General features: G+C 41.3%; 1 protein-coding gene across 1 annotated transcript in view; it reads right to left on the reverse strand.

The window, feature by feature from the left end:
• ZNF106 (zinc finger protein 106) overlaps nt 1-15560 on the reverse strand; it is a 70773-nt gene that overhangs the window by 12421 nt on the left and 42792 nt on the right. The window contains exons 6-15 of the mRNA XM_059181271.1: nt 14170-14803; nt 11976-12045; nt 10491-10645; nt 10346-10406; nt 9548-9889; nt 6555-7335; nt 6156-6211; nt 5235-5380; nt 3711-3845; nt 619-735 (exon numbers count right to left, since the gene is read on the reverse strand). Coding sequence (XP_059037254.1) covers nt 619-735; nt 3711-3845; nt 5235-5380; nt 6156-6211; nt 6555-7335; nt 9548-9889; nt 10346-10406; nt 10491-10645; nt 11976-12045; nt 14170-14803 — 2497 coding nt within the window. The remainder of the gene's footprint in view (nt 1-618; nt 736-3710; nt 3846-5234; nt 5381-6155; nt 6212-6554; nt 7336-9547; nt 9890-10345; nt 10407-10490; nt 10646-11975; nt 12046-14169; nt 14804-15560) is intronic.

A 15560-nucleotide genomic window follows, 5' to 3' on the forward strand; every position in this document is an offset into this window, starting at 1 on the left:
ACTTTCTCTAAAATACAAATCGGATCGTATCTCTCTTACTTTAAAGCCCACAAGATGGAAGTCCACCTACATTAATAAAGCACACAGGGCTATCAAGAACTTGTCCCTCCTCGCTTCCTAAGCTTTAACCTGAGGCCTAGCACGTAACAAATGTTCAGTAAAGGTTTGCTCAACAAATGAATTTACGTTTGGATTAGGAAAGAATGAGGCCACATGAACAAAAGGCAAACCTATGACTGGATTCACATTACAGAATAGGTTATCCTCATGAAACCCTAAATCAGTTCCAAACCACATCAATGTCATATTCAAAAGAATTTAAGCTTATTTTTCATGGTGTCATTCTTAAAATGAGATAGACTAGTTTAACCTATGACTCATTATTTGGCCCCAAATCATCAGGCTTGGTTTAATTTAGTAGAGCTACCTTATGGTCCTGGCACACTTAGGCCTGAGCAGGCAGAATGAAGGATCTTGTTTCACTTACACCAGAAGATAACAGTTTTTGAGTAGCAGCTCATTCTGTTGTTTTCTCACACAAGAAAACAGGAAAATGTCTGCCTTCTCCTTCTTTCCACACACACACTACTTTCTAGTGTTCTCCCGCCAGACACTGACCTTGATGTTGAAGGTGACCACAGTGCCATTTGCCAGTCCTGCATAGAGGATTCGCCATCGACTGTGGAGGCAGAGAACCCGGTCTTCCAGCTGTAAGTGTTCCACACACTCTCGAGTCTGACAAAAGTAGACAACACCTAATCAGCAGAGGTTAACAGCAAATAAAATGTGAAAGCAATCCTTACAGCAGAGTGTGAAACGATTTTTGTGAGGAAGAAAATGTAGCACCCTCTATCTTGTAGAAGACTATCTTGGACTTGGCCAAAGACCCTCAAGCTATAAACAAATATTGACTCTAATAATGTCACTCGTGCTCCTAATTTGGAATGTAGAAATTCTTCAAAGGGCGCTAAAAACTGGGCCTTAGGGGCACCTGGGTGGCTCAGTGGGTTAAGCCTTTGCCTTTAGCTCAGGTCATGATCCCACGGTGCTGGGATCAAGACCCACACTGGGCTCTCTGCTCAGCAGGGAGTCTGCTTCCTCCACTCTCTGCCTGCCTCTCTGCCTACTTGTGATCTCTGTCTGTCAAAAAAATAAATAAAATTAAGAAAAAAAAAAAAAAAAGAACTGGGCCTTAAACTTTTAAATGAAGTAGCCAAAAGTAAAGCTACCTTTGACATCTAAAAAGGAAAATAAAGATTAAAGTTGTATATTTGACACTTTTATTAATCATGTATGTGCTTGCCTGTAATTGATTGTCTACTTCAATAGTTCCCACACGCCTCCTTCAAACCAGTGCCAGGATGGCTGATCCATAATTAGCTGAGCAGCTTTAAAAATATATAGAACCCCAAGCTTCTTCCTCAATCCATGAGATTCTAATTCAGTAGGCTCTGGAATGTGCATTTAAAAAAAAGTTTCTTGGGGTGCCTGGGTGGCTCAGGGGGTTAAGCCTCTGCCTTTGGCTCGGGTTGTGGTATCAGGGTCCTGGGATTGAGCCCCGCACTGGGCTCTCTGCTCAGCAGAGAGTCTGCTTCTCCCTCTCTGCCTGCCTCTCTACCTACTTGTGATCTCTGTCTGTCAAATAAATAAATAAAATCTTTTTAAAAATTTTTCTTTACTAATTCTAATGCATATCCAGGTTAAATGAGTACTGTTTGGGACGCCTGGGTGGCTCAGTTGGTTAAGCAGCTGCCTTCGGCTCAGGTCATGATCCCAGCGTCCAGGGATCGAGTCCCACATCGGGCTCCTTGCTCCGCGGGGAGCCTGCTTCTCCCTCTGACTCTTCCTTCCACTCTGTCTGCCTGTGCTCTCACTCGCTCTCTCTCTGACAAATAAATAAATAAAAATCTTTAAAAAAAAAAAAATAAAAAAAAAATAAATGAGTACTGTTTGATCTCACTTTCAAGAAATGATTTCCATGAATTCCCCGATCTGGGTTATACTAGCAATTCTAGTTACCTAGGTAATCTGGCCCTGTTGCTAGTAAGACAGTGAGCACTCAAGATTTGTTACTGAATGACACTAACCAATGAAAGGCCCAAGTATAGCTTTTAGACAGGACTGGAAACAGATGTTAAAGTCATGATGGTTCAAAGGATGGACAAGCTGTGGGTACGGTGATAAAAGCTATAGGCCGGTGATGCATAAATAATGAATCTTGGAATACTGAGAAAGTAAAGTTAAAAGAAAAAAGAAAAAAAAGCTATAGGCTGTCAAAGCTTTTGACCTCTTTTCCCAACCTTCTTTTATAAAGAGTCAGTCTCCGAAATTACTCAATTTTCTCCCATAAAATTACAAATATAAATGCCACGTATAAAACTGTGAAATAAGGGCGCCTGGGTGGCTCAGTGGGTTAAGCCACAGCCTTCGGCTCAAGTCATGATCTCAGGGTCCTGGGATTGAGTCCCGCATCGGGCTCTCTGCTCAGCAGGGAGCCTGCTTCCTCCTCTCTCTCTCTGCCTGCGTCTCTGCCTACTTGTGATCTCTCTCTGTCAAATAAATAAATAAAATCTTAAAAAAAAAAAAAAAAACCTGTGAAAAAAAGGAAAAAGCCAGTAAATATGCCCAAATGTTAAAATTCATGTTGCCTCTGGTTAACTCACGTGAGATCTTTTCATAGTTTTTATAGGGCAATCAGATATATAATGTAGTAAAAAAAGAAGAGTCCTTTTGAGATATTAGTGGTTGCTGGCAAGCATCTAGTCACCCACAAACTCTAACAGAAAGGTACAACAAGATTAATAACAACATTCTGTAAACTCAGTTGATAAAGCAGCGGCAGGGTTTGAGAGGATGGACTCCAATTTCGAAAGAAGTTCTCCTGGGGGCTAAACGCTATCAAACAGCACTACAAGCAATAGAGAAGTGGTTCATGAAAGGAAGAATTGATTATGGAGGCAAACTTCACTGTGGTCTTATTTATTTTTTTTTTAAAGATTTTATTTATTTATCAGAGAGAGAGAGGGGGAGAGAGTGAGCACAGGCAGACAGAATGGCAGGCAGAGGCAGAGGGAGAAGCAGGCTCCCCGCTGAGCAAGGAGCCCAGTGCGGGACTCGATCCCAGGACACTGGGATCATGACCTGAGCCAAAGGCAGCTGCTTAACCAACTGAGCCACCCAGGCGTCCCAACTGTGGTCTTATTTTAAGAAATTGCCGCAACCACCCCCACATCTGTCAGGGGCCACCAACACTGAGGCAGAACCTCCCACCAGCAAAAAGACTACAGGTCGCTGAAAATGCAGATGATGGCTAACATTTGTTTAGCAATAAAGTATTCTTTTTCTTCTTTTTTATTTTTCCTTCTTTTCCCTTCTCTGCGGAGGAGAGAAAAAAGTATTTCTTAATTAAGGTACATACACTGTCTTTCCAGATAAAATGCCACTGCACACCTCACAGAATATAGCATCAACGTAACTTTTATGTTCACCGGGAAACCAAAAAATTCCTTTGACTCGTTTTATTATGATGTTCACACCTCACTGCAGTGGTCTGGAACCCAACCTGCAGTATCTTTGAGGTATGTCTGTGCCAAAATTGGCTCAAAGCATAAGAAAGTGGGCAGAATCAACCATCTGTCTGTACTCTGCCTAGTAAATAACAGCCAAAGCAGCTTAATATGATCATTTCTGATTTCTCTGGACTCACTCACCTTGACATTATAGCAGCGAATGGTATGGTCACTGGAACCAGTGTAAAGAGCAGCATTCTTCCCGGAGATCTGGGTAACCAGGAGGCAGTTCACTTTGGAGACGTGCCCCTCAAAGACACCAATGCACTTCCGACTCTAAAGTCAAACACGTATCAGATCATTACTTGTGGATACATAAGCGTTAGAGAACACGTTTTCTACACAACAGCAAAAATGCCAAAACACACAGTTTGATGCTGTATCCTTAGTGCCTCGGTTAGTGCCTGGTATACGAAGGGTGCTCCGTAAATACCTGTTTACTAAATGCCCAGTAAACAGTCACATGAACTAAGTACCTGCAACTCTATGTTATCTGAGCCATTCCAAAAATACTTAGAGCGATCTGCTGTAAGAGAGATCAGAATTTTAATGAATGCCTGGGGCAAAGTTCTCCAACTTAGGACCAAAGATCTGACAAATCCAAACTGCAGCTGATTTCCCAAATAAGTTCCTGCATTTCATCAGTAAATAATGAATCTTGGAACACTAGAAAGTTCCACAACATTCAGAGATTTGTCCCGTGCCATCACAGGCTGCAGTGGTCCAGGGATGGTTTCACAGGGGAGCATCCTAAATGTTACCTTTGTGCAAAGATGGAGACTTACTTAGAATGTGCATACATACATTGATCTTGCAATTTAGAATTAGAGCCAATCCCCCAAATGTTACAATCCTATTTCCTGGTACCACTGCTTCCTTCCTTCTGTCGCCCCTGTTGCCGCTTCCCATCACTAGCTTAATGGAACCTAGACACCTGTTGCCTAGAGCGAACACATTTCATGGTCCATTATCTAACCTTTTGACTTTCAAGACTTCAGCAATTTCAAATACTTTCATGGTGTCTGTTCAGACAATGAATTATTCCTAAAGCTTCTTGGCTATCACCTTTGATAAGAAAAATTAGTTTGACACATACCAAATTAAAAACTCATTCTATGGAAAGTTCATTCTATGAAAACTGAGAAAAACGAGCATCAGATTACACTAAGTGTTGGGTACAAGAACACTGTTGCTCTCCTTAATAACTTGGCACAATTAATCAACTGTGAGGAAAAATGCCTCCTCTAGTACTTCCCTGATACTCATTCTAACCTATTATGTAGCAGCGACATGAAGGACCTCATTGGCAACACCAGGACCAGAACCTGAATGGCCAAGCCCTACTGCTGGCCAATCAGCTGTTCATGGTCAAGCATAGGACCCATTTTTACAGCAATGGGAGGAAAAAGAAACCCCAGGGCCTTCTGAAATCTGTCTGTGAGCAGGAAGAGAACTAGCTTTAGAAAGAGGTGACACCAGAAAAAGCAGAATGGACAGACAGGAAGAAGCTAAGTCCCCAGTGACCCTGCTAAGCCATGGCATCAACCTCATCTACAGCTAGTCTAAAACTCACCTCATCTTTGGACAGAAAATGGATTCCCCTACTGTCTAGGAGAGTGTGCCCTGGAGTCCTGCAAAAGCATTCCAATTGATTTATCAACTCACCACCAGATTATAAGCTCGGACAGTTTTATCTGCTGAACAGGTATACAGTAAGTTCCCAAATATCTGAATTGCATTCACTGCGGCTTGGTGCCCCTCAAAGTTCCCTTCTGTGGGCTCATCATCATCTCCTGGCTCGGAAGATATTTCTGGAAAACAAGAGTATGTTTCAGAGACGTGCCTGCTTTTGTCTGAAAAGATACTAAAAAATCAAAACCATTACAGGTTTTAGTGGTCCCTGGATTCTCCTTAAAACTTAGTTCCCCTAGCAAAACACATTTTTCATTAATGATCTTCATTATGAAGACTTTATAACAAGAGAAGGCAGAGAAGGGCTCTCACATAGGAGAAAAGATAGATACTTATTTTTTGAGTGAACCTGGAAAGTACCAAATTTCTCTCCATATCCTCTCTTCTGCTGCCAAGTTGTTCTGTTGAATAAGGCATTCTTCTTCTTCTTTTTTTTTTAAGATTTTATTTATTTGACAGACAGAGATCACAAGTAGGCAGAGAGGCAGGCAGAGAGAGAGGAGGAAGCAGGCTCCCTGCCGAGCAGAGAGCCCGATGCGAGGCTCGATCCCAGGACCCTGAGGTCACGACCTGAGCCGAAGGCAGAGGCTTAACCCACTGAGCCACCCAGGCGCCCCAAGGCATCATTCTTTATGCAGTTCCTTCTCAAAGCAAAAACCCCAGGGAGGCAATGAAACCTTAATAGTCATTAGCTGAACAGATACAACAGATGGGAATAAGAAACTACAAAGGCCGGATTTAGGATTTACAGATACCATAATTGCTGGTCAAAGCAATCCTCTTGCTGACAATCATCCCCCCAACCCCACTCTATAGGCTTACTAAAACCCTGGCTCTAATATCTACAAGCCTCTTTTTCTGTGGCTAATTTAAATGAAGCTGAATAACCAATACCTGAAGAGTTCTTTGAGCTTTTTATGGAGGAGATCACGGTCTGAGTTTCTGCCACACTACAAAATAACAGCAAACATCTTTTTAGCACCTGTGAATAGGAGGCCGTAAAACTTAAATTTTCCTGACATAAAATGGGCAACACAGCAGTGATAGAAGCGATCAGTTTTTCCACCTGAAATTTCTATATGAAAGGAAATGTAAGTACAGTAAATATTTACAACACAAATGAGAAAGCAGAAAATCTCCACTGGCAAGGTTTGATTCTTCCATACCCAGAATCTCTATTGATTTCCTTTTCATCTAATTCATTTAAACAGTGATTCATAATCAAAAGTTCTATCTTTTAAGAAACGAATAAGGGTAAAAGCTGTTCTGACTGGACCAGCACAACATCCTCACCTTACAGGGATACCATCTTTATAACGAGTGCCAATCTCACTGGTAGAGCTAACTTCATCACAGCCAGAACGAGACGTTTCTAAGGAGTTTTGCTCTGTGGAGTTCCAAATATCCTTTTTAGATGGGCTGTCTGGTTTCTCTTCTCCAGATTCAGAAGAATCAATGGCCACCACTTCCAACTGAGGGTTAGGAATCTCTAGGACTTCCAGAGACGAGTCACTATCTGGTTCATCCCTGACACTCTCTTGTTCTGGGCCAGTTCTGCTATCTTCCCAGGTGGAGGTTGTCACCTTCCCCCCTTTAGTTGACTTTCCAGTCTTTACTTTCCTTACAGGTTTAGCAGTAAATACATCCTGCTCAGTGTCACTGTTCTCAGGAACATGAGCAGCCCGAAGTGTTTTCTTCTTCCTAAGTTTCTTCTTTTTCTTGTTTCCCCGAGTTTCAGCCGATGTCAAGGTAGACTCTGCCTGTTGCTCAGGCTGGTCAGCTGGAGAGTGGGGCTCCCTCTCTACAGGGGTTTCAGAAACAAACGACAATCTTGGAAAAGAACTGGTACAGGCCTCAGACCCGCTGTTGCCTTTAACTGGCTCTTCATCTTCTTTATTAATGCCTGGAAGATCAGTTGGTTGGGGAGAGGGCGCATTTCCTCTGTTCCTGGTATTTCCTTGCTCCGTGGAAAACTTCAGTTCTTGGCTGGGCTCATGGAAACTTTCTGTGACCTCTGACAAGGACAATGTTGCAGTGATGACTGGATAGACTGAACAACTGTCACTGTTCTCGCCTGAATTGAGAAGGAAAAAAAATTATTGCATCTTCTTTTGTGTCTGCTGTTTATCATTATAAACTGCCATTATTTATCAACGATTGAATCTCTACCAAATAATGACCTTTCAGTGATATGTGAACAAAGCTACAATTGTTAAAGCAGTTATCTCACCTCTCAGCTTCCCATAACCTACAGAAACTTCTATGATAGCACTTACTACACTTGGCCCTGCACTGATCTCACAATTAACATGCATGTCTTTCTTATACCACATAAAAACTCTTCATGGAACAAAAAAAACCCCAACTCTTTATGAGCACAGACTGTTTCTACCAATCTCTTTTCTTTCTTGTTTGACACGTTCACATATTTAACATCATGTTTTATTCTTGGTAGACATTTAAATATCTACTCGGCTAGGCTTAATTTCTCAGATGTTTTCACGATGCTATTTTACCAGTACATCAGCCAGTGTGGCTACATAACAGTAATTAAAAAGTCCGCTGACTTAAAAATGTCTATTTTCTTTGACTTAGTTATTTCATGTGGAGGAATTTAAACTGATGAAATAATCACAGACATAAAGTATTTCAGATGAATTATTTTTATGACACAGGAAAATGATCATGAGAAATCAAGTAGAAAGAAGGTTATAACAGACTATGATTTTCCTTTTGTATAAAGTCTATGGATAAACACACAAACATTTATAATTTAGGACTGAAAAAATATATAACAAAATAACACCTAATTTTTATTCTTACATCTTTTGGTTTTTTTTAAGAATATATTTATTTATTCATGAGAGACAAAGAAAGAGAGAGAGGTAGAGGGAGAAACAGGCTTCCTCTGGAACAGGGAGCCCAATGCGGGACTCAATCCTAGGACCTGGGACCATGACCTAAGCTGAAGGCAGATGCTTAACCATCTGAGACACCCAGGTGCCCAGTCTTCAAACTTTTTTACAGTGAACTTAAATTATTTTGCAGAGGAAGAAATCTAATAAAAGACATTTTAAAAAATCTTGGCTTAAAAAGTCACTATAATACTTCTTTGCCAATTTTTTAAAAAAATATTGAATACTACTCACACAACGGCAGCAAAATTTCAGATAAAAGATAATATACATTCAAGATAGATACCTAGATTAGTGTTATAACAGGTAGGAAAATCTAGGGTAATTCTTCAGACTTTTTCCATTCAGATCACACAGTGCCAGTTTATTTGTGAACTGTCAATATAGCACCATCACAATTACACAAACTTCAGGTAACGTTAAGAATAGCTTAGAAGTTGTTCTCAAATGGTGACCAGGCAGGTGTAGTTTATGAAAAGAGTAAAAACTGGCTATTTCTCAAAACCACTCAAGTTCCTGTTCATGATTCCAACTCCAGTGTCCTCTGCCTTTCATCATGAGCACCTTTCTCTCAGGCTTATATTAAACCTGCCTTGCCTTTAAATGGTAAAGATAAGTGCCAAGAAATTCAGAGGATATAGCTTATCTAGGAAGTTGACTGAATAACTTCAACTCCATTCATCTCACGAAAAAAATAATTCTGCACCAATCCTCATTATGGAACTTTTTAGGTGCTAATGCAAAGTAAGTTTAGTAATCCCAGATTAAGAGATATTGAGGAAAAATTACTGATGTTTAAATAATCATCGTAGAAACACCTGGTGGCTCAGTCAGTTGAGTGACAGACTCTTGATTTCAGCTCAGGTACTGATCTCACAGTTATGAGCTCAACCCCCAAGTCAGACTCTGCACTGGACATGGAGCCTGTTTAAGATTCTCTTTCTCTCTCCTTGGGGCACCTGGGTGGTTCAGTGGGCTAAAGCCTCTGCCTTTGGCTCAGGTCATGGTCTCAGAGTCCTGGGATCAAGCCCCGCATGGGGCTCTCTGCTCAGCAGGGAGCCTGCTTCGTCCCTCTCTCTCTGCCTGCCTTTCTGCCTACTTGTGATCTTGTGATCTCTCTGTCAAATAAATAAATAAAATCTTAAAAAAAAAAAAAAAGATTCTCTCTCTCCCTCTACGTCTCCCCCACCACAAGCGCACTCTCTCTCTTTCTCAAAAATAAATAGGCAATCCTCCCTAAATGAAGGAAATCAAGAAAAATTAATTCTAGCAACTTCCGTTTTAATGGGGCAAATATGACTACATCACTGACCTAAAACTGCCCTAGACCCACTTCCGGGTTGCCCTTAACCCACAGAAAAGCTTACATACTATTAGCTTGTGGTAATTCCTTGGACACATTGCCAGCAGAGTCTTGTGACACAGCATTCACACCCTCGTCATGTTCAGGAGACATGGGTTCTTGTTTAATCTGAATTGAGGAGTCTGGAGCAGGAACACTGCCATGGGCTTGGAAAGGAGGAGATGTGGTTACTTGGAGAGGGACTCCGGTGGACGACGGAGACATGTGGGAAGATGGAGGCTCCAGAAAAACTGGGAAAAAGGGAGTAGGCAGCAGTGTGGCATCAGCAGATGTCTGAGATCTACTGTTCCTTTGCTCTCGTGGAAGGCTATAAGGAACCTGGTCTGGGCGCTCAGAAGGTTCATATGTTTCTAGAACAGGAAACATACATACATACAAATGCAAAAATGTTTTCTGAAAAATCACTCATTTCAGAGCCAATTTGTATTTCTAAACATTACAAGAGAATTCTGAAGTCCCTGATAATTCTTTGAAATATGTTGTCATAAAATCTATACGACCAACAGGGACACAGGCAGAACAGGCATTAGTATTCCATTTTTAAATTTTAAGTGACTTACCCAAAGTCATATAGTTACTAATAGAAGAGCCAAGATCTGAACCCAGGTCTTTTGATTCCTAATCCAAGGATCTTTCTGCGACATACTGCCCCCGCTGCTAAGCATTTTGGGGGTATACAATCACCCCAAAAGCAAGGAGACAGGAGAGAAAACATACGACCTTTCCATGACTACTTCAATACCCCTGTACAGACAACGAAGAAATAAGCTACAAAGGATCCAATCCATCAGATGCTCTCCAAATACCTTGTAATCCCTGCAGAATCTGTATTCTATGGGTCCTCAGTGCACTCATCTCCATAGTTATCTAAAAATAAAGTAACTGGTTAAGCATTTTGAAATCCAACTTTAGAGATGATCTGTTCTCATTAAATGTTCCATCAGCTGTTACCTGCTGCTTGAGCATCAGAAGCCTCTGAACTTCAACATATGCCGACTGCAGGGCTGCCCGGGCTTGCAGAAGGTTGTTATCCATGCACTGCAGTGATCTGCTCAGTTCTTCCTCCCTTAAAGAAATATTCAGCAGCTGGTCAACCTGAGAACGTTCTGCCAAGAGAAACCATAAGGCTCAGTTTAATACTGGAGATTTTTTCTTAGTTAAGACAGCTCCTCAGAAGGTAGAACTACAGCAATTCTCTAGGAGAAACTTTTATTTTCTCTCCAATAGGTCACTGGAGACTCATCCAATCTCACATGTCACATAGTCAAGAATGATGTCAGAGCCAACCCAAAAGTGAGAATTGGTAAGATGGAGGTAACTCATAGGTTCAAGTGTGCCGAGACATAGTACCATCTTACCTTATCACCATCTTCGGCCACTTCCCTCCCAAGTGAAATCTTTGCCCCAGGCAAAGCAACTGTTGTACCTTTCATTTCCCATTTTTCCTTTATCTACCACCCTCTTCACTATGGTTTTTGCTTAGGTTACACTCCAGATGTGAATGGCTTCCACTCTCTTTCCAATTCATATTTTTCTCGTCTCTTAGCTAACATAAAATAGTTCGCTTTATTAGAGAAAATGTCCTGAAGAAAATATAGCTTCAAAAGAGTTCATTTAAATTACTTTAAGTAAACTGTCCTACCATGTGTATGTATTTGTCATCTTAATGTTTGTCTTCTTCCCGTTCAGAAAATCAAGACCTCTACCCTAAACTCCAGATCCACATACCCAACTATTACCTTGATATCTTTACTGAGGTGTCTCTAAGATCCTTTCACTCAAAGAATTCAAAAGGGAACTTGTCATCTTCCTCTACCTTCAACTTGTTCCTCTCATGGACTTTCCTAGCTTTACAAATGATACCAACATCCCCAAAGATGTCTCAGCCAGAAATTGGGGTTGTGCTCGAATCCTACCTTATCCATCACATCCAACCACCCAAGGTTCATCCAATTACTTTCCACACTAGCCCTTACACCAGAAAGGGTTCAGAGTTAGGAAAAGCAAGTATCATAGAAGTCTATCATGAGAGAGCGACTCTAACAACTTCCCTCAATTCAAGTAAGAGAAGCAACAAATATATCTCAGAAATGGAAATTGAGAGAAATGGCTATAAACTACCAAGAGAAGACAATATCTTTACTAAATGGCCTATTCCTCACCATCACTGAAAAAGACCAATGAGACTTTCTGACTTTATACTGAACTCAATTAAGTTATGGGTCTATGTGGCATCAAATATTTCTCCTATAGCTGTAACTAAATATGGTAGAAAATCAAACTTTTCTATGCCCTTAATCAGGACAACAAAAATGTCAAAAAATAATAATAAATGGGGGATAAGTGTTTGATAACCACAAGCTATACTCTGTGTCAAGGTGTAAAAAGGCTGAATTGCTATAAGAACAATTTCTGTCAGAATCTTTCACACTATACCTTTCTTTCCTTTGATTTTCCTTCTTTTGTTTTTTCTTTCAAGACTTGGGAGTTCGGGAGAAGATCCATCCTGAGAAGAGAAAGAAAACTGAGTAATATTAAATGTGTACAGGCCATTACCCAGGAAGGGAAAAAAACAATCAATTCTAAGACCATTATACAATATTCTTCATTATTGCTACCATCTCTAACAGGTCACTAGGAATCTCATGCACAAGGTCTGAACTCAAATATTAGCTGAATGTACATGATTTAAAAACTAAATAAAACAGGTACCTGGGTGGCACAGTTGGTTAGGCATCCAACTCCAAGTTTCAGCTCAGGTCATGATCTCGGTGTTGTGACACTGAGTCCTGCATCAGGCTCTGTGCTGAGCATAGAGCCTGCCCGGGCATTCTCTCTCCCTCTCCTCTGTCCCTGCTGCTTGTGCGTAAGCTTGAGCTCTCTCCCCCTCCCTCCCTCCTTTAAATCAATTAGAATCTTTTTTTAAATCTTTTTTTAAAAAAGATTTTATTTATTTATTTGACACAGAGAGAGATCACAAGTAGACAGAGATGCAGGCAGAGAGAGGGAGAAGCAGGCTCCCCACTGAGCAGAGAGCCTGATGTGGGGCTCGATCCCAGGACCCTGAGACCATGACCTGAGCCGAAGGTAGAGGCTTTAACCCACTGAGCTACCCAGGTACCCCAAATCAACTAAAATTTTAAAAACAAACAAACAGGGGCACCTGGGTGGCTCAGTGGGTTAAGCCGCTGCCTTCGGCTCAGGTCATGATCTCAGGATCCTGGGATCGAGTCCCGCATCGGGCTCTCTGCTCAGCAGGGAGCCTGCTTCCTCCTCTCTCTCTCTCTCTGCCTGCCTCTCTGCCTACTTGTGATCTCTCTCTGTCAAATAAATAAATAAATAAATAAATAAAAGCAAACAAATAAACAAACCCCAGAACAGAACCTGAGGTCAAGCACTTTCCTAGCATCCTAGAGGTGGTGAAGCACTGGGGCTAAGACAAAGCATTTCACATTGGTAAAACATGGTATAGTTAGAAGTATGGACAAAGCCAATAATACATATACCTCATTTCACTGTGGCAGTTCCTACTTTACTAGGAAATCTTCGCAACAGAATCTTTACAACAAAAAGCTACACAGTCTACATGACAAGCCCCTAGATATGAGCTTCGTTACAGTACAAACTTTCATTCAACAATATCACTACAGTGTTCAACTCAAAGGAGCAAAGCAAAGTGGGATTTGAGCCCAGGTCTACAAGCCAAGCCCTTAACTACTGTGCTTTACTACCTCAGCCCCTTAATTAAGGAGGGCAGTGATGTAATGAGCACTGGGTATTATGTAAGACCAATGAATCACTGACCTCTACTTCTGAAACCAAAAATACATTACACATTAATTAACTGAATTTAAATTTTAAAAATGGAAAAAAATGCAAACATAAAAAATGGAAGGTGAAAAAATACAAATAAAATTTAAAAATAAAAATAAATAAAAAATAAAGAACATAGCCCATTTTCTTCCAGGGTCACATTCCAGACTATATCACTACCAATAACTTTCTTCTTTTCAGAAAGGGTTCTTTTCAGAAAGGGTTAGGCCGCATTAGCGACAGAGACGACAGAAGAGAAGTGGTGTCAGTTAAGGAATGGCTTCTGAAAGGGCCAAGCTGGGTAGGTGAGGTACAAAACACGGAGTAACAGAGCCTAAAAATATTTCTAAGACTCTGTTCACATGGACACACTCTAGTAGTATGAAAACTACCTTAGCATTGAGCCCGACAGTCCTGGGTCTAACAAGCATTCACGGCCTACGAATGCAACACTAGAGTGCCTTTCTTGAGCAGCAGTTCAGAATGCATGGTGAAAACAGAGTTACAGCTGAAGATGTGGCTTACTCCTTAGTCAGGTGATACAAAGAATCACCGGTTTGGAGACTAGTTTTAGAGATGACTTCATATTTTCCTAGTACTGTACATTCATATTTGATGACATCTCACTTAGTAGAATTACTCAGTGAAAGACACAAACAGGGTAAGAACATGAAAGTAGGAGCCTCACAAACCTATGTCAGAGTAGGAAGCAGAGGGAGCCCAGCTACCCAGAGAAAATTAAACAGTTAAATCTTTTCTATAACAGCCAAGTCACCCCATGAAATGCCCTACAACCAGCATGGGCAATCATACTCACGCCAGTGGCTCTTCGCTTCTTCCTCACACTCTGGCCGTCGTTCTGTTCGGCCCCAGAGGTACAGCTACTGTCTGTGGCTGCGTCTGCCAAACTGGAGATTCCGAGGGCTGAGGATGTATTTGATGATAACGAGTTTCCTTCTCCATTACTCTCCTGGGTATTCTGGTTCTCTGAAGATGGCGTAGAACTCTCCTGGCTGTTCAGGTCTTTGGCCAAGTGCATCAAAGGTATCATCCGGTCAGAAGACAACTGCGCACTATGTCGCCTAGGACTCGCGACATTGTCAGCCCTTTCACCTGTTCTGAGCGAGGCAGCCACAGGTGTCACTTCCTGCTTAAGGCCCATGTTTGTTGTCTGACTCTGGGAAGCCCTCAATGAGTTACTAGGTGAAAAAATCTGCTGGGGCTCATTTTCTTTACCTGTACCTTCCTCACTGAAGAAGCTATATACGGAAGGAGCTCTGTCCATGATCACGCTGCTCTCAGAGAGGCTTCGCTTCCTGGCCAGGCCAGGAGATGAAGAAATGGAAATGCCTTCCCACTGGAATCCTTCTAGATTGGACAGATCAGGCTCCCCATCCAAATCCAAGACCTCTTGTTCATTTTGAACTAAGGGCACCATTTCTATGCCAAACCTTCAGGAAAAAAAAACAAAGAAAAAGCCCCACAAATCACACATGGTTAGGGGAGAGGGAACACCACTTAATGAGATTACAAATATACATAAGATGGTTTCTGCCCTCAAGAAGCTCACAGTCTAGTAAGTGTTCCAGACACAAAGTAAATAACCATCCGTAAGTACTACCATGTAACCAGTACTAAATTGGAGATTTGTGCCCAGTTATGAGAATACATTTGAGGAAGTAAAAATTCGGAGTTTTATTAGTTTGGAGTTTTTCTGAACCAACAACAAAAAATTTTTATAAACAGCCCATAAGTCCAAGCCAAACAAAAAAAATATTTATTGAGCATTCACGAGTGCCAGGCACGAGGCTAAAAACAAGAACTTTAAAATCTCAATATTCGAGTGATGGAAAAGGGTGCACAATAAATATGCTATTTCAACAGGGATAAAAATTGAAGCCTAAAGGGCTGTATAATTATAACACAGTGGGCCGATTTTCACACAGCAACCCTATGTTGAATGCTGCTTTACTGTTCAGAAAAGTCTAGCTCCTCCACCTAAGAGGAACAGCCAGAATACCACAGAAGTACTTAAGAGCAAGTATTTTGTGATCACAAATACAACGCCCAGAGTATATACAGAAGGGTAACTGTTTATAGGTAACAAGATAGTGATACTTAAAAACACTGCTCATTAAGAGCGAGAGGTAGAGGGGCACCTGAGTGGCTCAGTGGGTTAAAGCCTCTGCCTTCGACTCAGGTCATGAT

This window comes from Mustela lutreola, chromosome 7 (assembly GCF_030435805.1).
Source record: "Mustela lutreola isolate mMusLut2 chromosome 7, mMusLut2.pri, whole genome shotgun sequence".
Classification (NCBI taxonomy): domain Eukaryota; kingdom Metazoa; phylum Chordata; class Mammalia; order Carnivora; family Mustelidae; genus Mustela; species Mustela lutreola.